The 23647-nt window shown below is 41.5% G+C and overlaps 1 protein-coding gene across 2 annotated transcripts in view; it reads right to left on the reverse strand.

The window, feature by feature from the left end:
• SPNS2 (SPNS lysolipid transporter 2, sphingosine-1-phosphate) overlaps positions 1–23647 on the reverse strand; it is a 115531-nt gene that overhangs the window by 45348 nt on the left and 46536 nt on the right. For both annotated transcript variants that reach the window (XM_083174130.1, XM_083174131.1), the window contains exon 3: positions 4268–4404. In XM_083174130.1, the coding sequence (XP_083030256.1) occupies positions 4268–4404 (137 nt within the window). The remainder of the gene's footprint in view (positions 1–4267; positions 4405–23647) is intronic.

Raw genomic sequence — 23647 nt, forward strand, 5'->3', positions numbered from 1 at the left:
CCTACATTATATTTGTGCACCCGGACTCCCGACCCACAAGTTCCACTACTGGAGGTACACGACAGACATTAGGACATGCCAAGGATTCTGTAGTGCAGAGGCATAACTAATGTATTGGCGGCAGCATATCTCGTACACTGCTGTTACGGTGCATGATGAATACAGAGAGGAGTTATGGATGGCATACTCTATTTTTGAAGACCAATTTATTCTTTTTGCCAACATCTCTGCTTCAATCCTTCCCAATGTGTGCAAATGGAATGCACATTTTAAAACTAAAAAAGAAAGCCGCACAATGCCTGTAAATGTTGTGCTTAATCTCAGTAGGAATGTGACACCTCTCACATTTCAGCCTCTTGTAGCCATGCTATTATGTCATAATCACTACATATACTGTAGAAAACAGTCAGGTTGTAACAGAGTCTGAGCCATTACTATAAAAAAGAGGGCTCTGCAAAACATCTAGAACAATTAACAGGAACGTGCTACTATGCTGAGCTCACCTGATCCTGGACTATGCAATGTCAAGGTTATTCTTTCAAATAGATTTGTATTAGTCTGTATAAGAATGCGACTCAACTAGATGTTTAAATTGTACTTTTAAACATGTTGTGCATGATACCTTTACATGGAGGTATACTGTATCTAGCAAACACCACAATAGCTGGACGATTTCTAGAATTTAAAACAATAGATAAATCAACTCCTATATTCTATGCTTACAATGCAGTGTAACTGCACGCAGTGGAGCATTAGCCATCCTTTCTGCTGACAAATGAGGCATGACACTGATGTCACAAGGTTCCAGTATATTGACAGGACGGATTTTCATAACTATCGGTTCATCGCACAACAGAGATATACAGTATGTTCGGTCAAGTGCCATGTAGTGTGGCCTGGTGTGTGTGGAGAAGCAAGAGTGTACACAAGCCTGAGGGAGAAGTTGGGTAAAGCCTGGGCATTCCGTACAGGAGTAGAGAAACACACAATGCTGGTGCATTCCCTTTGAAGAGCCATGCAAAAATGTTATTTTCCAGCCATTGTCCGGTATTTTAAAAAGGGATGCAAGATAAAGCCCCATTCACAAAAGTGTAACACTTTACAGATGTGCTCTTCAACATCATTGCTGAATTCCACTAGAACTGGGCATCAATGCAACTAGGTGCACCAGGAGACTAAAGATTAATTTGCTATACCAAACACATACATTATATATATATATATATATATATATATATATATATATATATACACATACACACACACACACACACACACACACACATATATATATACACACACATATACATACACATATATAAATACGCGCAAAACACACACACCCACACACGGCAGAATAGGAAAGCACACCAAACAATATCAGTCTTGCCGGTGCTTTCCAAGGACCCCCCCAGCCGGAGGCTAATAACAGCAAGTAAATGGCGGCACTCAGGAATACCGATAGCACTAAGACAGTACTTAACGTTTCAAAGCCATTTATTAGCTGCTTCTTCAGAACCTTAAGAAGCTAATAAATGGCTTTGAAACGTTAAAGTACCATCTGAGTGCCACATTCATTATGATTTTTGGCTAAAAAAAAAAATGCTGACAACATAGTTGCATGGGACCTGTCAACATCTCACACTGTGTGGCTTATTGAGGATAGATGTATGAGGACACATCTGTATAAGGACGATCCTGATTGATGCCCATAGTTAATTTAGCAATGAAGCAACCATGCAGCATATTAGTCTGAGAGTATGAGTGCTTCCTTATGTGCTCTGGGTGGAATGTTTAGGTGCAATGGGGAAAAGGATGAAGCATTTTATGGTGCACATCCAGTGTCAGTACCTCATCAATGAGGTCACTGTATCAATGAACATCCACACTTTAGCTGTAGAGTGATTGAGTTGATATCAATTGGGACTACATTGGCAGTCAGGATTTATTAGCAAGTGAATGACCACTTTGTGCTGTTTTATGTGAGGTACCAGGGAGTAGCTGCAAACACACAGGTGGGTAACATTCTACATATGAGACCCTTTGCTACCCTAGTGTTACTCAGATGTTTGATTGTATGTGGTTGCGGAGATATGAAGATATGCGGTTGCGGAGATATGAAGGCAGTCGATGGGTATCTTCATTATTTCCCAGGATGCGGTGGCATTAACCTATTTTTGCATGATAGCTTCATAAAAAACAACAAAGCAGCTGCAATTGCAGTAGTGAACACATCACAATCAGCCCTGAGTTCGTAAGATACACTTTTGGCTTCAATATGAAGGAGTTATTAATAGAGTATTTAAAAAGGTACAGGTTTTGGAGTGGCTGTCCCTCTTAGCCGAAAAAAAACAAAACAAAAAAGCACCGCTCAGATTATGGGAGAGGGCCGTCACGAGAGATCCCATTTAAATTACAAGAGGGAAAGATCAGAAATGGTCAGCATAGTCCAAAAGTGGACAACAACAACTCCTTGTACAAGGAGGGATTTCACCCTTTCACTGGGTGGGGTATAGCACGCCGACCGTGAGGATTCTGACAATCATTAGTATGACGTTGGAATCTAAACTGCTTGGACTCAAACAGCGGGGGGAGCGCAACGAAGCAGTGTGTGGGCTTGCTGCATTTACCAGGCTGCGGACTTTGGGACTCGACAACTATTCTATTCTCTCTACATGGGGTCGTGGACACCCATGATGGAAACTAGTTAGGATTCTGACATCTTTGCAATGACCGTCGGAATCCCGACTGTCGGGAGACAGCATGTCACTGCATCTGGTATTTTACCTCAGATCAGGCATTAATAGGGTATATAAGGATATAGAACAATTGAATCATTTAAAATTAAGCCTACATTATCATTAATTATTTACATTGTGAAAATATAAGGCATCGGAAACAAAATGATTATCAGAAAAATGTAAATATAAAGTATGAACAGGGATTAAAACTTCCCGTGCACTAGATCTGCTTCGGTATTTCTTTCTCAAATGAAGTGTATATTTAAACTCAAGGGGTGGTATCTTGTGCGCTACTACTGTATATAGATGTGAAACTGAATCATGACTGAATATGGGGTGTATTCAATGCTGCCGGCAAGGGGGTTAAACGACGGGGATTGCCCAAAAACCAGAGATCCTTGTTTAACCCCCACACCTGCCGGTCACCGTATTCAATGCCGGTGCGAGCGAGCGGCGAGGGGGTTAAACTGCGAAGATACAGAAAACCAGTGATCCTCGCAGTTTAACCCCTGCGCCGGCCGCTCGCACTATGCAACGTACCGGGGGAATCCTCGCCGTCACAGAACTGCGAGGATTCCCCTAAACTGCGAGAGCCGCGGCTAGTGCAGCAAACTCGCTGTAATTAGCCTCGATTCTCGCAGCTTTTGGAGGCACATACGCCAATTCTCCCTCGCTCAAAAAACGGAGCGAGGGGGGTCAGTTGAATACTGACAGGATGAGCGGTGACTGCGAGCAAAAAGTCCTGCTCGCAGTCACCGCTCGCCCATGGCATTGAATATATGCCTATGTTCTGGAGGAATCCTCGCTGTATGAAGACAGCGAGGATTCCTCCCAAATAGCAAGGCTCGTGGCTAATGCAGGAAGCCTGTTGCATTTAGCCGCGAGTCTCGCTGTTTTAGCTCCCCGAAGTGGTGTGTGCTGGGGGCCAGTTGAATACGGACTCTGCGAGCTGTGACAGCGAGCAGGCAGCCCTGCTCACAGCTCGAAGAAAGCATTGAATACACCCCACTGATTAAAGAGATATTAAAGTGAATACACTGTTCGTGATCAGGTATGCTGTATACCCAGAACCTATGTCTTCTATCTAGATGTATTTGTCCACAATATCCAATTGCTTCACATGTTCTGGAAAAACCTGTCCACACTGGTATGGGGTATTTGGCCATGTGACAGTACTCATACATTATCCATTCCTTTTCCACATTTATTCCAGTGTGAACTGATGGGAAATTAATAGAAAAGGATTAAGATAATGGCAGTAAAAGTTTGACCTCTTCAGATCTTTAATCTCCACATCCACTAGAATGATCAGGTGCTGATCTGTAATTTAATGGTCTTCAATAATGAATCATTACTTGATAACTAGATGTACAGATAAGGGATTAAATAATGGCTAATTAAGCACACATGAATCTGAAAGCATTCAGGTGATATCTCTAACACACACACACACACACACACACACACACACACACACACACACACACACACACACACACACACACACACACACACACACACACTACCTGTTTGGAGATGAAGGAACTTGAGAGGGTGATTGCTGACCAGAAGAAGATCCCGCAGCTCAGAATTACTTTTCTGTTAAACCGGTCTCCTAAGTAACCAAATATTGGAGCAGCCACCATGAAGCTACAGATGAAAACTGGAGAGAAAAGAAACAGTGATTGATATACAATGATGATGTTACAGATTAGGACCATAGTTAGTACTATACATAACTACAGGGTTTACCATAAACATCTACATGAAGTGACTTGATCAGACAGGGGGTGTTACAGTGACATTTGTTTTTTTCCCCTAGTTAAGCTAAAAAGACAGCTTATTTCTACAAGGCACATTGATTTAGGCTTCAAACACAGCAGTGGTGAAATGTATGACACAAAAGAAGGGCTCCATGCTGTGTCAGCTGCAAAGCAGTCGGCTGGAAACAGGTGGAGGTGCTGCTGTGCTTACTGACTATACTGTACTGAAAGTGACATCGTATATTTACGTACAATGTACACAGCTGGAATTTAACTATTTTGTAGCATGGTGGCTAATTTACAGATTTGGAAATGGTTAAACCTGGTTGGTAGCAGACTTCTTTTTTTTTTTTACAGAGGTCTCATTTAGGCAGTAGACTTAATATAATAAATGCTGTTTCTATACATATTTTGCTTGATTGATTAAAGACCATTTAGATCCCAAAATGCTATTTTCACACGAACTGTATATACTGTAGTTGTGTTTATGTAAAACTACCTGCCGGGGTAGTCAAGGAGACATGAACCTGTCCTCAGGGTGTCTGACCTGTGTTTTGCAGTCTTTGGCATGTGCATGTACATGTTCTGTCTGGGAAGATATAAGTCATAAGGCCAACCAAAGATGGTGTTCATTTTGATGGAAGCATTGCTTAGCTCATCCATATAAAGATTCTATTAACAATATGCACGATAACGACATGTTGTAACAACATTTTCGTGCATATCATCTAGTAGTTAACTATGTGCGTTTCGTGGACCATTAGGGTCATACTTTGACCTCTGTACAATCTGAGTAGATCAAGGACAACATATACTACTGAAATGTGGCCACCAACACTATCATTTGTAAAACCGTTCAGTGTGTAGGCATTATCGTTGGTCAAGAATTCGAGGCAATTCAAGGGAAATAGTTGGCGGTATCACCTCGTTTGCAGTGTTGCTTGATGTGTACGCACTACGTTTATGTACAATATATAATTAGGTTTTTGTTTAGGTTTTTTCAACATATACTTAATGTGACCACATATTAAGCAATAGTCTAGAGCAACATAAAGAACACATAGCAAGTAATGACTACTATGGCACAGAATGGGATAATTGAGGCCGATGCGGTCTGGAATAAAGGCTTCTGTTTCCAAAAGCCACATGTTATTACAGAAGATCAAAAAACAAAAACAGGTTGCAGAATATAAACTGAAAGTATACCACAGATTATAGGTGTTCTGACTGAGCAAGGTGTTGGAACATGAGAAAAAAAAAAAAAAAGGTATATTTAAGTAATCATTCTAGTTATTTAAATATACACAAAAAGCCCACAATGCTTTTAGCCTTGCAATGCATGGAGATAAATTGTGCAAACAAACCAAATATTATCTCCCTTTCTCTTCTTCTAAGCCACAATAACCTATAGGCGTAACATAATAAAATATTTTCAGAGCTTTCGGCAATACAGAGAAATAGCAAATGCCAACCCTTGTAGCTTCTGCTTATTGTGTATGATCAGTTATACAATCATGGCAATAGAGATACATTAAGGCTTACTTCAGCGCTGCATGCAAGTCGTTTTTGCGCAGGGATATTACAATGTTTTGCACTTTTCATGTTCATGTTCTACAGAAGAGCATTGGTATCATTAAAAAAATTAGAGGATATTGTGAAAGGTATCGCTCAGGAAGGGGATTCTGAGCAACATCTTAACAGTAATCGTCTAGTGCAAGCTTTCCCAACCACGGTCCTCAAGGCACACCAACAGTGCAGGTTTTGTAGATATCCAGGCTTGAGCACATGTGACTTAATTAGTATCTGAGGGATTCTGATTAAACCATCTGTGCTGAAGCCAGGATATCACTAAAACCTGCACTGTTGGTGTGCCTTGAGGACCGTGGTTGGGAATGCCTGGTCTAGTGTGTACACTCAACAACATAAACTATTTGCACTCTGGTGTGTGGTGATTGATGTCTGCTGCTAAATGACCCACATGTTCAGCAGGTCCCGTGCATGACACTGAATGATATTTTATACCGATATAATTCAGTGTGTATGAACAATATTGGGACCCAGGGCCTCTGAGTCATGCCCCCATAGCGACAAAATGGGGGCGTGGCCTCACAGGAGAGCCGCAAGTATAGGCCACGCCCCTTTAATTAGGCCATGTCCCCAGTCAGTACAGACACAAATACACCTATCCTAAATTTCTCCATACATTAAGGCCCTTATACGTTCATTCCCAAAGGCAAAACCATATGCACTGCAGGGGGAGCAGATGTAACATGTGCAGAGAGAATTAAATTTGGGTGGGGGTTTTAATATAAATATATATATATATATATATATATATATATATATATATATATATTCAGTGTAAAAATAAAGCAGTCAGTATTTTCCCTGCACAGAAACAAAACCACTCATCCAAATCTAAATCTCTGCACATGTTACATCTGCCCCACCTGCAGTGCACATGGTTTTGTCCATTTGAGAAGAAATTTGCCTTTGCAAGTGAACCAAAATAAGGGCCTAAGTTCACAATGAAAATGCTAAGCGGTGCAATGAATATTTTCATTCAATAACCAACGCAACTTGAGTGTTGTATTGCACTGCTAAAGCAGTATCAGTACCACACAAACCACTAAAGATCATTAAAAGTTGCATGCTATTGCAATGCACAAAATATGCTGCAAAAATAAATAAATAATTGCACTGCTGCAATTGTAAGAAAGGTTCTCAGTACCCTATAATGATGTGTGTTATGCCCTGTGTATACCAACCAACTGTCCCGCTTATTGTCCTGCGGGGGGCAGTTGGGAATCCCTCCCCACCTCTTGTCACCATGAATAGATGCTGTGTGCATAGTGTCTGTTCCTGCAGCCGGAGCAGCTGGGGCCATAGCTAGCCGCTCACAGAGCGGCTGGGCATGCCCCGACATTGGTGAAAACAGGAGCCACACCGCAGATTTTTGATTTAGAGAGTGATAAACAGCCAGCCAATCAGCTCCTACCTGCCATGTTACAGACGGTTTGAAAAACCTCAGGCAGGAGCCAATTGGTTTGCCTGACTTTTATCACTTGAAGTTTAGTGCATTTGGCCCTATAACTTTAATACTTTTGTTCAGTATATACTACATCTGTGGCAATCAGCTGCTGTGGAACTATATATGCAAGTTTTAGATTGCACTAATAGGACATGTAGTTACACTTATGTTTGTGGTCTCTTCTGGTCATGTGACTACTGCAAAAGCACCTAACAAAAAGGAGAACCACTACTATAGTCTTCAGTCTAGCTTATTATTGTTAGAAATGTGTTGCCTATCCAGCCTACCCCTATGATGATTATCTTGCTTTCTTCTAATTATACCTGCCCTGTACTTTAAGTCTACAATACTCAGAAAGCAAGTAAAACTACTTAGGTTAACATGCTTGAACGGTTAACAGTTTGTCTATTGTTGATAAAGAGAGTTGTTCTATAAACAATGGATTTCTACAAATATGGTGTAACTGGCCGCAAACGGAGTTAAGTCAGTTACATGAATAGGAAGACATAAAAATAATCTAGGTGTAGGACAAATGTTAAATATATAATTCTACCATAGTCTGTGGAAGATGGCATGTAGTGTATAGGGGCATATACATGGGGCGATATCAGTCCTTTTTCTAAGCGATCTGACTAGATCGCTTACAAAAGGAGCATGGATCGCTCTGTGTGTATGGCCTGCAGCTATGGCGATGCGTGGTCCCATGCATTGCTATCGTCAGCAGGGAAAGTCATGCTTTATAAATAGACAAAGCCCTGCTCAACACAGCCTAAAACACAGGGTTGGCCCATGTGTACAGGGGTTATATCCAACTTCAAGAAAAAAAAAAAAACTTTTAAAAAGGTTGCTTCCATGACGCAAACATCCTGTTGGAGCAGAGTCTGGTCTGGGAGTCTTGGCCTTGTAGAAATGTTCAGGATGCCAGAATTCTAAGCTTAAGGCCTGTTTAAAATTGCTGCATATCTGAAATTGGATTTGTCTGGCCTTTGTCTATCTCCATTTCACTGTATCGTATCTATTGTGATGAAACGTTGAGGCAATGTTCCAAGCGGAAGTTTAATTACTTGCTCCGCTCCAAGGTAAAATACAAAAAAAAAAATTCACAACCTGTGATATAATCTCATAACCAAACTGTTGAACACTTTAGACAAAGCTTAAAACACCTGCTGGGAAGAAAGGTCATGAAGTCTCAAGAGGTCACAGGCTTAAATCAAGGTAGATTAATGTGTATTTTAGTAGCTGGTATAGGTTCAGCAATCATTAGACATAATGTGACAATTATTCAAGTAAAGTCTTCATGCAGTGTGACAATGATACACTAAAATTTGAATAAGAAACATGCATACGTCTAATTGTTTAAACAAACCACAGCATTGTGGTCTAATTGACGCCAACATTTTTTTGAAATCCTGTATGTACATGAACTAGGATGTAATAGAATCAGAGTTCACCGGACATGCGGGATGCCAGCCAGACTGGCAAATCATTTACAAAAGAGAAAAACCATGCCTTGTAAAGGATTGCCGCTTTAAAAAAAACAAAACACCTCAGCGAGTTTAGCACATGTGCACGGGTGCCAGCTGAACCCTATTTCATCCTGCCAATCATACCTTCTTGACACAGCTGTCTGGTTTACATACTGCAATCTTACTTGAGTTAAACATACTGCAGTAGCTTTTGACATTATTACAGAAGGCAATTGTGTATTGTATATAGTGACGCTAAGGCCAAGCTATTTATAAGTACAGCCTACTGTATTAATATTAAACACCGCAGCATGAAGTGATTGTGTACAGTAATATTTTTTTATTTTCAGTGAAACTTTGTAGCTGGGTAAGTGCATAGTAACATAGACCTAGACTGGTGTGCTCAATTTTCCATCATGCTGTGTTGATTAAACTTTGGGGGGGAATTCTTCTAGCAGTGATGCTTCACCGCTGGTAATGGGATCGCCAGGAGATATACTATCTGCAAAGAGTTAGAAAGGTACTTGTTTCCTAGCACGGCGCCCTTCGAATCGCATACCATAAGGCATACGATGTTATGCGATGCGATGTTACGCAATGGCAGCCGATGTTATACAATTTTAAATTGTATACCATCACATTGTATGCCATATACAATTGTATACGATTTAAAATTGTGTAATCACCCTAATGGGTGTTTTCAATGTTAAAAGCACCCCCACCACTATCAACGCCAACCCGAAGCGTGGCGAGCGCAGCAAGCCCGCAAGGGGCGGCGGTACGCGTCCTCCGACCTTTTCATACCCCCACTATCCACATCGGCATGGAGTTGATTTTCTATAGTGTGGCGAGCGCAGCGAGGCGAGCGCAGGGAGCCCCGCAAGGGGACGCGGAATACATTTAAATTAATACGCGTCCGCTCGCTAAACTTCGGGCTCGGTGGCTCGCCACACTATATAAAAGATCAACTCCACGCCGACGTGGATAGTGGGGGTATGAAAAGGTCGGAGGACGCGTACCGCGGCGGCGCTCGCCACGCTTCAGGTTGGCGTTGATAGTGGGGGACGCGTGGGGGTGCATTTAACACAATTAAAAATCGTATAAGGGCTTATACAATTTAAAATCGCATTGCATCGCATATGGCATGCGATGCGATGTCATACAACTTAATATCGTGGGCGCCGTGCTAGGAAACAAGTACCGTTAGAAATAATAACCATCCCAAGGTTAGATACTGGCCAATATACTGAACGTTCAATTGAACCAGCAACAGGTCTGTAAACATAATTCACAGACCTTTCACGTGGTTTGTGCAGGACAGCTGATGGTCGATATATTTGCTGGCCGATAAACTTGCTGTAGAGACTTCTGGTGACCGGCATTACAGCTGGGTGGGCACATACTGTATATGCCCCTAGCACAACACAAGGCTGACTTCCAATCGTCTGTTAAGTTGGTAGATCAGCCAGATAGACATTCCATTGTCCTAGTGTGTGTGTGTGTGTGTGTGTGTGTGTGTGTGTGTGTGTGTGTGTGTGTGTGTGTGTGTGTGTGTGTGTGTGTGTGTTTACCATAAAAACCTTAACAGTCACTAGAAGTTAGGGGCACTTAACAATTCTGCAGCATCATAACATTATAAACTTCACTATGTAGACAAAAAGGGATTGGGCAAATAGATTGACAAGATTTTATTGCGGTCAGTACTTTGTCGGTTTAACATGTGCAGTGATTACATCCACAAGTTCCTGGACAACAACAGAAGGTATGTTTTGCCTTGCCACCTTAAGAACAGATGATTTTCTGTATAACAGTCCAGTGTTGTCCTGGAAACCCGAAAGGTGACAGTCATCCCGAATAAAAAAAGTGGTGGTTTCCGTAGAATTGCCACAATGTAGGGAGCATAGAGTTATCAAACAACTCTATACTTCTTATAAATTACAACTAGTAGACCCATTGAAACTGTAGACCCAGATTAAACTGTTCCAAAGCAGAACACCACCAGCTCCTTGCTTTACTTGTAGATACTGTACACTCTGGTATCAGACGTTCTCCAAGTCAAATGAGTTAATCCAAACACGTCCATCTGTTCTGAAAAGTGTAACTTATGATTTTTCACTCCATAACACGCTTTGCGCTCTTTACACCATCATAGACAATGTGCTTCATACTTTTTTATTAGAGGTTTACGAGCACCTGCTCGCCCATACTATCCAAGTGCATGGACCTCCCTACAAAGTGTATTCTTGTCTAAATTCACATTATTGGTCATTTGGAACTCATGTGAATGGGACTATTTTTCACAGCTCCCTGGTTAGCGCTCTCCAGTTCTTCTCAACTCATATCTCTGATCGGACAGCCTATGATGACCCCCCCCCCCCCTTTAAACTGTCTGTTTCTTCTGGCAAGCAATTTTGTTTATTTTGTTAGCAAATAATGTAATGAGTGCCTGTACCAGGTTTATACACCTTAACAGACATGTATCTGCTGCAGGAGCACACCTTTTCATTTACGCAGGGGTGTTCAATATTTTTTTTTTTTTAAGTATGGTACAGTTTAATACACTATTACAGTACACAGTGAAGTGGCTTTAGTATTTAAAACTCTGGTAAAACTCACAAACCACATTACATTTGACATACAGGGCAGCTATATTCTGCTCAACTTGCTGAAACAGGACACGATTTAAAACTGGAGCCATGTTGGAGAAAGTGCGCTATTTAAATTAAACTTACTTGCTTACTAAATCCATGAATCAGATACTACATTATTCACTTATCTCAGGTGACCAAATGCTTTTTTCCCCCTCATTAATAAAAACTGGTGAAGGGAGCTCAGCCACGGTTAAATGGGGTGTGGCCATACCCCTTTTCCTATATTTTCGATAGATCATAACAGGAGGGGGCGGAGGCAGTTCATGGTGCCTGCAGCGTGTGTGTGTGTGTGGGGGGGGGGGGATCTTGCTGTGGGGGTCACTCAGTGCTGGTGGTGGTCCTATCGCAGGAGGTGGGAGATAGCCCAAGTCACTGTGTTGGGAAGTGCAGCTGTTGTGATCCCCTGGCCACAGTCCCATGACGCACGGGTGGGGCTCCATCTCACCTGCAACACCCAGGCTTAAATAAAAAAAACTGTACTGCAATAGCTAAAGCGGTACAGTTGGGAGGGTGTGAGAAATGCAAAGTGTCCACACACACACACACACACACACACACACACACACACACACACACACACACTAACTATATTTAACATTGGCTGAACTAAATTAGAATAATAATTGTATATGCGCCTTGAATAAATGTAAAGCTGTGAGTAAAGCTGCTGAATCAGAGCTTGGGTGTGTCCAAGGGATACATACCAGACAAAATAAACATTGCCTGTGAACTCAGTGTACGTATCCCTCTGTGCAGCTCAGTCTTTCTACCTATATTCCCCAGACACGCTGAGGATATCCTGAAAGGATGCACGGACTAGCAGCAGAGTCAGCAGTATGTAATGTTTGTACTGGGGATTGCTGGGATCTCACTCCCAATTCTCTGCGCAGGACAATAAAAGACATATTTAGCCATGATATACTTTACATAAAAGGAAAAGTACAGAGAAATAATTGTGCTTTGGGGGATTGTTAAATATAAAAGTGTTATGTCAAAAAGGATATCTATTTTTTTGTTCAACACTAAGGAACACATACTCTGAAATAACACAATTGTTTCATTATTTTCCTTGGCTGCTCTAGGTGTGATGGATACGTCTTACAGGAGCAAACAATCATGTGAAACACTGAATGAAGTGAAATTAATTTATACAATGTAAAACATATGACATGTAAATACTTATTCGACAAACAAAAATTATGTAAAGCGGTTGTTTCTGAATAATTGTACCCGGTAAGCACATTTTGGGGGTACTTGTTTCCTAGCACGGCGCCCAGATTTTCTACGTACGGCACCATAGAGAAATTGCATCGCATGGACCATTATAGCGGCATGTGATGCGTTTTTATCATGTAATTTTTTTTCCTCTTTTTACACCACAATATCGCATCGCATGTCCCGCAAAATCGCATGCGATCGCATGTGATTTTATAGGGTGTGTGATGCCATGACATTAGGTATACAATAATATGATTGTATGTCCCAAAAATAAGTTTAACGCACCCCCCCCCCACTATCCACGCCACCCCAATGCGTGGCGATTGGCAGCGGAACGCGTCCTCTGACTTTTTCATTACCCCACTATCCACGTCGGCGTGGAGTTGATTTTATATAGTGTGGCGAGCACACAGACGCTTCGGGCTACGCTCACGGCGCTCACCACCCTTTGGGCTCGGTGGCTCGCCACACTATATAAAATCAACTCCACGTCGACGTGGATAGTGGGGGAATGAAAAAAGTCGGAGGACGCGTTCTGCTGCGCTCGCCACACTTGCGTGGATAGTGGGGGGTTCTTTAAACCTATTTTTTGGGACATACAATCATATTGTATACCTATACCTACACACCCTATAAAATCACATGCGATTGCATGTGATTGTGGCAGATGCGATGGCCCGGGGCTGAGAGAGCAGTGAATAAAATTACATAGGAAAATCGCATCGCACATCGCATGGCCCTAAAATTGCCCATGCGATGCAATTTCACTACACAGAATAGCCCACTAAGCAAATTCCTTAGTGGGTGCCGTGCTAGGAAACAAGTACCCATTTTGGAATGGGATAAACTGAGTAACAGCACATTCTGTTCCTGCATATTCCCAAAACTCATGGGGTGAAACGATGCCTCTAAACCATCACATGAATCAAACCATTGAGAAAAAGTGGAGATATAGAAAGTACCAATCAGCTCCTAACTGTCATTTTTCAAACAGCAGGTAAATAATAGAAGCCGATTAATTGGCACTTTATCTCGCTAAGGTTTGATACCTATTTCTTCAATATGAAGAATCACATTTCACAAGAAAGTTTTGTTATAGGAACAGAACCTGTGACCCTGGATACCACCAGATATTATTCTTACTTAGGTTTCCACAGATGTATGAGCAGTACTGTAACACAGATACATCAATATTACTATAACGGAAATAAGTTTGATTTGTTTTAACTCTGTTACTTACTGAACTGGACAGGCATACTACATTATATCCAATGCAGTCCAGCAGCACCACATTGACATTACTACTGTTACACAGTATTTTCTTTAAAACAGAGCTGGGTGAGATCAACAATAAACATCATATTCTAACTAGTTATCAGCCCTTCAAAATCACGTTACAGAACAGTAATTGATGTGCGCGTTTGAACGGCCCACCACTTGAATTGCTCCATTGGGTGCCATCTACTGGCCGGCAGCAAGCAAAACAATTAAAATTCTCCCCAAAAGGGTTGAGGAGCAGCAGTAGCTGTTTATTATATAGGATAATTTTCTGTCAGATTAAGTATAAATTTTCTAGAGCACTTTAGAAATGTAAAGAAAAAACGGTTAGTGGCTGTAAATGATTACACCATGTTTCCTTTGTACAATTTGTATTAAAATAAATGATCTCCAATGGGTGTCACCATGATCGTTATTTCCATGTATTTTAATCTAATGGTATAACAACTGGTCAGGATATAAATAAAAAGTACATTTAAAGATTGTGTTATTTAACACATTGTTTATGGACTAAAACATTCCCAGATTGTTAGCACGTGAATGTTGATAATGCAGACTCACGAGTTAATAAAAGGAATAAGGGTGAGATTATTCAGCCGGCATAAAACACATTATCCACACTCATTTTAAAAATTGCAGTGCTCTGCCCTTAATAACTAGCAGTCTAAATATTAGTAATGTTACATACTGTACCAATTAAAAATGACATCCGTTCCATTAATTAGTTTTAATGACTGCAGATTTGGCCATATGGAGTCAAAGTTCATCTCCAGAAAGGGGTTACCAAGTTCAGGCGTCAATTCATTCAATATTAATAGTTCAAATAAAATGGGACATAAAAAAAAAAAAGAAATGCTTTTGCATATTGCCGGTATTAAATACTTTGTGGTTATACAGTAGAGCTAAAGTGCACATAATTGTTATTCGGCCAAACAGACTTATTTATTAGGATGCATTACTGCAGAATATTTGATAAACTGTACACATTAACATAACATATATAGATATAGGTTCACTGAAAACATCAAAGCTCTCCGATCAGTGAGTACTATGACCAGGCTGATCAGATAATGTCCTGTCAGACAGGAAATGAGCTATTTGGGATCACACCCTCATCTTATGCAGTTATTGTCAGCAATTTACAAAGGCGGAGATGAATGACAAATGTACAGAGCTACAGTAGGACAATTTAACCATGCAAAAGAATGCAAAATGTTTCATTTTATAGGCCAAACTGTATATAATCATAGGAGAATGTATACACTTTTTAATCTGCAAATATTTTGTCTCCAGAACAAATTTTGCTAATATATTATTATTGCTATTACTTAAGCTGGGCACACACCTAAAGGTTTATCTATTTAATCCGTCTAGTGGGGACAAGAATGTGGTAATGTATGAGAGCAATTGACAAACAACCATTGTCTCCCAAAATGCTGAAAAAGGGATAAAGTACGATTGTTCAGACAACATATCTAAGCCATAGTTGCCTACTTCCTGCCTGCAGTTCAGTGAGGCAGGGGTGGACTGAGCCACTGTCAGGGTGGAATGGGGCAGCCGGCGGAGGCTCAGTGTAGGCAACCCTGATTTAAGAAATATATGTCCTTTCCAGTGTTTGGGTGTGATTGTGCACAGTGGCGTAAGTTCCTCCCAGTTGCCCTGAGGCAAGATAAATATGGGTGCTCCCCCCCCCCACACACACATACACCACCTTAAATAAATACATGTTATGTATATTATGTTTAAAATTAAGAGTGTGACTTTTATGGTCCTGCTAGGAGGGGGGAGTCAGCCACTTAACCGTTATCCACGACTTTCAATAAACTGATTCAAATGTGCAGGGGAAGAGGTGCCCCCTTGGGAGAAGGAGCCCGGCGGCAGGTGACTCCATTGCCTCCCAGAGTTCTGCCTCTGATTGTGCACATCATTATCTATTAAGAAATAGAGGGTTTTTTTTTCCAATATTTCTTTACCTTGTGTGAAAACAGTCAAAATATATAATTAGGTTTAATATAAACAAATAATATGCAGTATACTTGATATGTTTCAACTTTTTTGTACAGCTTATTTGAGGCAGCAATGGTGACACTTATGTTAGAAGAAGGTAGCACTCTTTCCTGAAAAGCATTTACAGATTTCAGTGAGTCATGTAACCGGGAAAAGAATGGCTTAATTCATTCATCAGACAGATATAAAATAATGCAATTTCCTATGCACAAATGTATATAATGTGGTTCTATACTATAGTATGGTTGTGTAAACCCTATACTCTTATAACTAAGAAGTAAGCTTAACTCTTAACTCTTGCAAATCCATTAATTTAATGTATAACAACATTTTACACACTGGAGGTATTCTGCAGAGTCTCCTCTGTTTTAAGATTAACATCTCCTCCCCTTAAAGGCCCCCATACACTAGTCCGACTTCTCCTAAGGACAAGTGTGACCAAATTGCCCTTGAGCTCCCCCTGCAGCTCCCTGGGAGGCTCACTTACGATTTTGCACTTGCTGTGCCATTTTTTCATTCAATAAATAACATGCGATTTATAGCATGTAAACTCCCGGGGAGCTGCAGCAGTGGCAGGGAGAAGGAGAGCCAGGCAACGGTAATGTGCGGGGTGGGCAGCCAGATGGGAGTATTCTCTCAGCCAATCAGCGGCTGGCCAGTATTCTGAAAATATTTTTTAAAATTCTGCGGCTGACTCCCGCCCCTGCCGCTAACAGATGCCCGACAGATCCCAGAGGTAGTAGGTAGTGGGATTGGGATTGGGGTTAGGGGAGGGTTAGGCTGCGGAATAGTGCAAGGATTAGGGGTAAAGTAAAAACACTTATCTCGATGTGTGGATTCTGCTGGCAGTACTGTTGGGATCCTTCTGTTGGTATTTTGTACCCAAAGCTTTTCTATTTATACTTACTGTATTAAAAAATGAGGGATCCCACTAAATATAAAAGATTTCCGATAAAGACGTGGGTACTGGTATTTGTCACGGAATATGGTCATTAGGTCGACCCTATTAAGGACATGCATTGGGTCAACAGGTCAACGTGGCTAAGGTCGGCACAAGCATTAGGTTGACAATTTTTCATGTTTTTTTTTTTTTAAGCCAACAGGCAGTATTGTATGCCCCAACATCCACTGCAGAGTTTTGGGAGAATAAAATAGTGTGTCTAAAGCATAGTGAGCACATCGAGCCATGCGAGGGGACGCGGTGTCCATGTCGACTATGGTGACAATCGGAACAAAAAGAGTGAACTCATGGCAACCTTTTTAATTGTCTACATACCCATTGTCTACCAAATGCTTGTGTGGACCTTCGGACCCTGTTGACATATTTCAGGTGTCACCCTAATCCTGTTGACACAATACATGTTGACCTAAATTGGACCGACTTAATGACCCGTACCCATTTGTCTCAACATAACCATCAAATGTAGGGAGAAGCGATATCCGTGGCACATAACGTGCACACAAACCACTGAGGCACGCAGCACCTCTTCATACATCTCTCCCTTTGAGTGTTTTTTTTATTTTTTAAACTAAACATTGCTAAAAGATTAAATGCTTCTACTTATAGCAACCAATAAGATTTTTTACCATTCTATAGTAGTCGGATTGGTTTATTTGACAAAGGCATATCATTGCTTTTTGCACCAACTGAGGTAATACGCTCTCTGTGAGATGGAGGCTGCAGCACCGATCCAGAACAATACATGCAGTATTACCTGTAATGTTACACATCACATTACATGTAATACATTACATTACATGTAATACTAGTTGCAGAGCAGTGTAAATCACTGCGATTTCTGAGCATCGTTCTGTATCTGCTGTCCCAGGTGCTGATTCTTCCCTCAAGTCTCAAGAGATGGGGAAGTTTATACATACAGGTTGGAGACTCCCATAAGTGGAATGCATGGGACCAGAGGTTATTTGGAGATTGTAATTTTTCAGTGTTTCTTTTTGCATACCAGAAGAGAGATTTGGGGGATAAGGCACATAATGCATTTACCCACAGAATGCATGTTTTTTATACATCCTTTTTAATAGTTGTGAATGATACAAAGTGTACAATGAGTTATCAGAAAGCAAAGATGTCACAGCCTTTCAAAAATCACACCCCACGTGATAAAAAAAAAATTAAAAAAAACGGAGAAAAAAAGAAGAACACAATTCACACTGTAAATATCCCCATTAATGTTTCAAATACAAAATATGTCTTCTATAAAATGTGCCTGCAATAACCAAAAGGCATCTCGGGCAATGCATGTGTACAGATTACCACCATCTGGTGTGCAATACTTGGCATTTCACAAAAACCATTTATATTCCTTGCAATTCACTTGAATGTCATTTTGGAAGACATTTAATGCAATGGAGTTTTGTACATTAGAGTAATTAATCTGTGAGTTAAATTGCTCAGTCTGCCACTGACTATATTACTGTTCTTTAGGTTAGTCTGTTTCTGCTAAAAATAAAATATTGGTTTATTTTGCTTGTGTCCCATAGAGGTGTGAGCAACAATCGGAAAGGACAAAATACCCAGAAGTGAGACTACAAAGGAGCTTGTGGCTATTTCACAGTCACAATTGTAAAAGACTCATGACATCAGAAAACAAGTAGTAAATATTCACTGCATTACCCAACTTGTTACCAATGCGTTACATTGTCCATAAATAGAATGGTAAAAGTGCGACATTGTAAAACATAGAAATAAAAAAAAAAAGTATATTTTAATAGTATACTTTTTGATATTAACATACACAAAGGGTAATTACAATTAGCTCCACACCAGCGATCAAATCATGTGAACTGCTTAAACTACGGTTCTGAAAAGGAAATGTGCTTTGATATTCGTCCTAGGCAATGGTAGATAAATACAACAGGAAGGTATATTAAATGTGACAGAGTTGACATACTGCATGCAAGCAAATTGCTTCGATGATGAATCATTTAGACAGCTTTTACTTACAGCTATAACCATTTGCATTTCTTATTTCCAGTAATGCAGATCACATGGCCAAGATACTCACAATTACTTCAATGTAGTACTCCACAGGGGAGCCTAATTGAGCTGTCAGAGAAACATCTCACTACTACAATCCAGTTTATGATTTGTTGGCTAAGACTATTTCACTATTTATTTTTGTTTGTGATCACATATGCATGTTCTTGCCATGGCGATTCAATGTAAACCTGCAACACAGTGATGGATGCAATAGTCTTATGGAAAAATAGTAGCTGTGCATGAAGGAGTGGGTGAGTGGCAGGAGGCGCTGGAGATTTCAGTAATCTGCTAACACATTCGGAGTCTTCAGCTTTCATCATCTATTAGTTCCCATAGGCATTTATGCATTGCCTATAAGCTTCGAACACCACAACCTAAATATAGCCGCAAATGATCTACACAAGACTTAACGAGAAAGCAAGAAAGACGGATTGATTGGGATTGTGATGTCATTCTGACCCACCATGACCCCAGATCTTACGCCGTTTCCAGAAGCAAGCAGTATAGCCAAGGTGTAGTTTTATCTCGTCACCTCCAAGGAATAAAGTGTTGCAAACGCTCCTAGGAATAAAGTGTTGCAAACACTCCTAGGAAAAAAAGTGTTGCAAACGCTCCCAGGAATAAAGTGTTGCAAACGTCTTGCTTATTTATCCTAGAAAACATGCTCTAAAATGTGTCTTCTTTATGCACAAAATAGGCAACTCCACAAACAACTTGGTGGTAGGAGATCATGCATTCTAGCCTGTCTTTGCAATATATTCTGAAACATGTCTATATAGTATTAATATTGCTTACAAACACATGCTATGTGAATGCATTATTGAAGCTTACAGAAAATAAGCCAGTTTTGTACAGCACATTTTACTATTTAAGACACTGCAATTGCATGTAGCCCAAGAGGAGGCAACATGTCAGCAGATGTCTTTTCTTGGCAGGAAGTGAAGCTGAATGAATGAAGCCAACCAGGGCTCCCATGAGTTCTTCGTATGTAATTAAAGTATGAGAGCTGCCACAATGACTTTGGTATTGTTGCCGCATCTCAGATGTGTGGATGCGACATGTCCGTGTCGAGCCTCTCACATCATTTAAGCTGATATTTAATGACATTTTTATTTGGGATGCTCGAACTTGCAAATTAAATTAACTTTAAAATTTATTTCAAGTAACAAGATTGAAATGAAGCCATAGACCGAGCTGTAATACATATTACACAAGTGCAGAGGTTTCATCTGACATCTTGCCATAAGAGTCCAGAACAAGATTAGTACATATGAGACATCTACAACATTTACATTTCCTTGTGTGTATTTTCGGGATACGGTCACTAGGTTGATGCGATGAAGGTGGTCATACATTGGGTCGACCACTGAAGATCGACAGGGCTTAGGTCAACAGGAGTTTTTCATGGATCTTTTTTTAGTCTACAGGCAACATTCCATACCCTACGGCGTGGTGGGAGAATATAACGGTGTGCCGAGCACAGTGAGGCACCGTGTCCGAAGCATGGCGAGCGCAGCAAGCCATGCGAGAGGATGTGGTACACTTAGACAGATATGATGCCATTAAGAATTTAGACAAATATCAAAATACAGAAATGTCGATACGTAATTATGTCGACATTGTGCATGTCAGTCAAAAGGTCAACATACCATTTTCATACAATATTTTCAGGTCAACATGTTAACTGTTGACTTGCATTATGAACATTCAAATTTATGTATTTGTACATATAACCATACCTCCCAACTGTCCCACTTTCCACGGGAACGTCCCATTTTTGGGTCGGCAGTGTCCTGCGGCAGTTGGGAGTCACCCGTGAACAGCGTCTATTCATTCACACACTGTGGAGAAAACAGGGGCGTGGCCTCGCAAATACAGGTCACACCTCCTTCTCGCTAGGCCATCCCCCAAAATGTTCCAGCATGCCTTCGTTAAAGTAAAGCAATTTACTATATATTATTTGTGCATTTATTTCTATGATGTCACATAGGGCCTTATTCTGATCGGTGCGGATTTTACCGCATGCGGACGTCCCGCCGATGTTGATCGTCTGCGCATGTGCAGAGGTCACTCTGCGCATGTGCAGGCGATTTCGCCGCACGTATTCTTTATATGCCGCACAGGGGGCGTAGGGGGGCGTGAGGGGCTACTTAGCCTCATTACCCTATGCATACGCCCCGCGTTTCATGGGCGTTCCCATGCAAACGCGGGGCGTATGCATGGTAATGAAGCCGTGACGCGTGTGTAGGGGGCGGGCATCTGACATCGCCGGATGTCAGCTGCCCGCCCCCATACATGATTTCACACGGACAAGTGTCCGTGTGGTCTTGGGTGGCGGGACATGGTGGAGCGTGCGGCCCTGCATTCGATGTTCGGCGACCATCGAATGCAGGGGCTGCTCCCAACATGGAGGAGGCGTATCCCCGTCCACTTTCATGCGGACCGCCACATATCCGCATACGGACGGAGGTGGCGATCCGTATGGAAGGCAGGGATTCGCCTGCACGGACATGACCGCATATTTCTGATCGGGCCGCACCGATCAGAATAAGTGCCATAGTTATCGATTTATCCAATTTATAGTACACCTCACACCCACGGACAGGCTACATAATTGTAAGATGTGACATTGATATGCCACAACATATATCCAATTACATACATCAGCTGTAAATAATGCAATGGTGATTCAATAACTGAATATAACAAATTAACAGAATTTTATTTGCACAGTAATACTAATAGGCCTTGCAGTGCTGGACATATTATCACTATGTTATGTCTGCAGACAGCACCGATTTTAGACTAATACTCCCCAGGGAATCACTTAAGAGCAGCTACATCACAGATTTCAGCACAATCTAAATGTTAGTTCGCCCACACCAGATGCCGATACTGCACAGTGAACTAGCAGGCAAACAGTTAACACATTAATAGAGAAATTTGTTCTGGACAATTATTCCTGGTATGTATGATGTGTTTTTTTCGCAACGAGAGACCACCAGATGTATTATTTCTGTAACATGCAACTGCAGCGGCTCAGTCACATCCCATATGCCTACATAAAGCACTGTCTGCAGTCGCCTGTTTAGTCTTCACCCTGTGTTTGGGCTAAAGCATCTGAAGCTGCAAGGGAAAAGGAATGTAGAGTCCAATTGTTGTGGGGTGATTCTTCCTTTCTATATTAATATGTTTGGGGTGAGACCTGCTCTTTTGGAGGACTTCAGAGCATACTTGCCTACTTTTGAAAACTAGTTTCAGGGAGATTATAGTTGGTAGCAGAATTTTGCACAGCGCCCCATTAAGGGGGCTTGTCATGCTCCACCCAAAGGGCGTGTCTAGTTCCATATATGGAGAGATTGTGAAAAGAGATTGTGAACGTGGCACCTAGAAGCGTGGGTGTGTACGGTTACATCTGAGAGGAATCTTTTATAATGATTTGTAGCCAAATGTAGATGAGCCCCAAAGCAGTTAGTAAGAGCTACTATACTTGAAATGCTGTGAACTGGTGCTGATGACTCAATGTAAATATATCTCTCTCTTTCCTTTTCCGCCCCAAAATGTAACAGTGTAATGTGGGCTACGTGAAATGAGGGAGATTGCTAGACGGATGAGGGAGAGAGGGAGATTGCTGCTATTTCAGGGAGTCTCCTGCAGAATGACGCAAGGCCCCTGTGACAAGTGGCCATGCACCCATGTCATGTGCAAGCACACCTGCTGCTGCACACACAGTAATAGTCCAGTGCTTTTGAGCCCAGTCTGTCCCTGCTAGTTATACTGAATCAACAGAACATGCTATAGAGGCCGGACATACAAGTGCCGCCGCTATTTCCGACATGGGAAATAGCGGCGGCTCACTATTAAATGTGGTCTTTAACGATAGCATTGATGCGGGATCACAGCAGAATGGGCCCAACTTTAGAAGCTGTCGGGCCCGCTCTGCCGATAATGGACGTGGATTGTTGCAATCCCGGCCGCAGATCGACAATCTACGGACGTTTTCGTGGCCAAGCCCCCTTTGCGCCGAGCGGCAGGCGGGACATTGAATCGTATCTGTCATTCTGCGGTCGATCTGACCGCAAACGGGCCAGGATCACGGCTGTCGGCAGGTATCGACAGCCATGATCCCAGATTGCATACCCCCCTTAGTCCATTAATGGGGGGGGAGAAGGGAATTCATACTATACAATAGATTGACAAATGAGCCTAGGGGTACATTGCCAGGATAAAATTTCTAATAAAAGAAATGACCAGTGCCAGTAAACCCAACGCTTTCCAGGATTTAGGGGGGTATTCAATGTCTGTCGAGCTCCTTATTTTTGTCGAGCTTTGTTGTTTTCTCGACGAGAGGTTGGTTATTTATGAGGTCGCCTATTCATTGTCTAGTTTTCTCGACTTGTCGAGCAGAGCTCACCTGATTTGGTTTTCGGTTTGCTCGACTGTCGAGTTGAACATAACTCGACTTGTCGAGTTATTTTGGGTAAAATCTGTCGA

The sequence above is a fragment of the Crinia signifera genome, chromosome 2, assembly GCF_055691185.1.
Source record: "Crinia signifera chromosome 2, ASM5569118v1, whole genome shotgun sequence".
Taxonomy (NCBI): domain Eukaryota; kingdom Metazoa; phylum Chordata; class Amphibia; order Anura; family Myobatrachidae; genus Crinia; species Crinia signifera.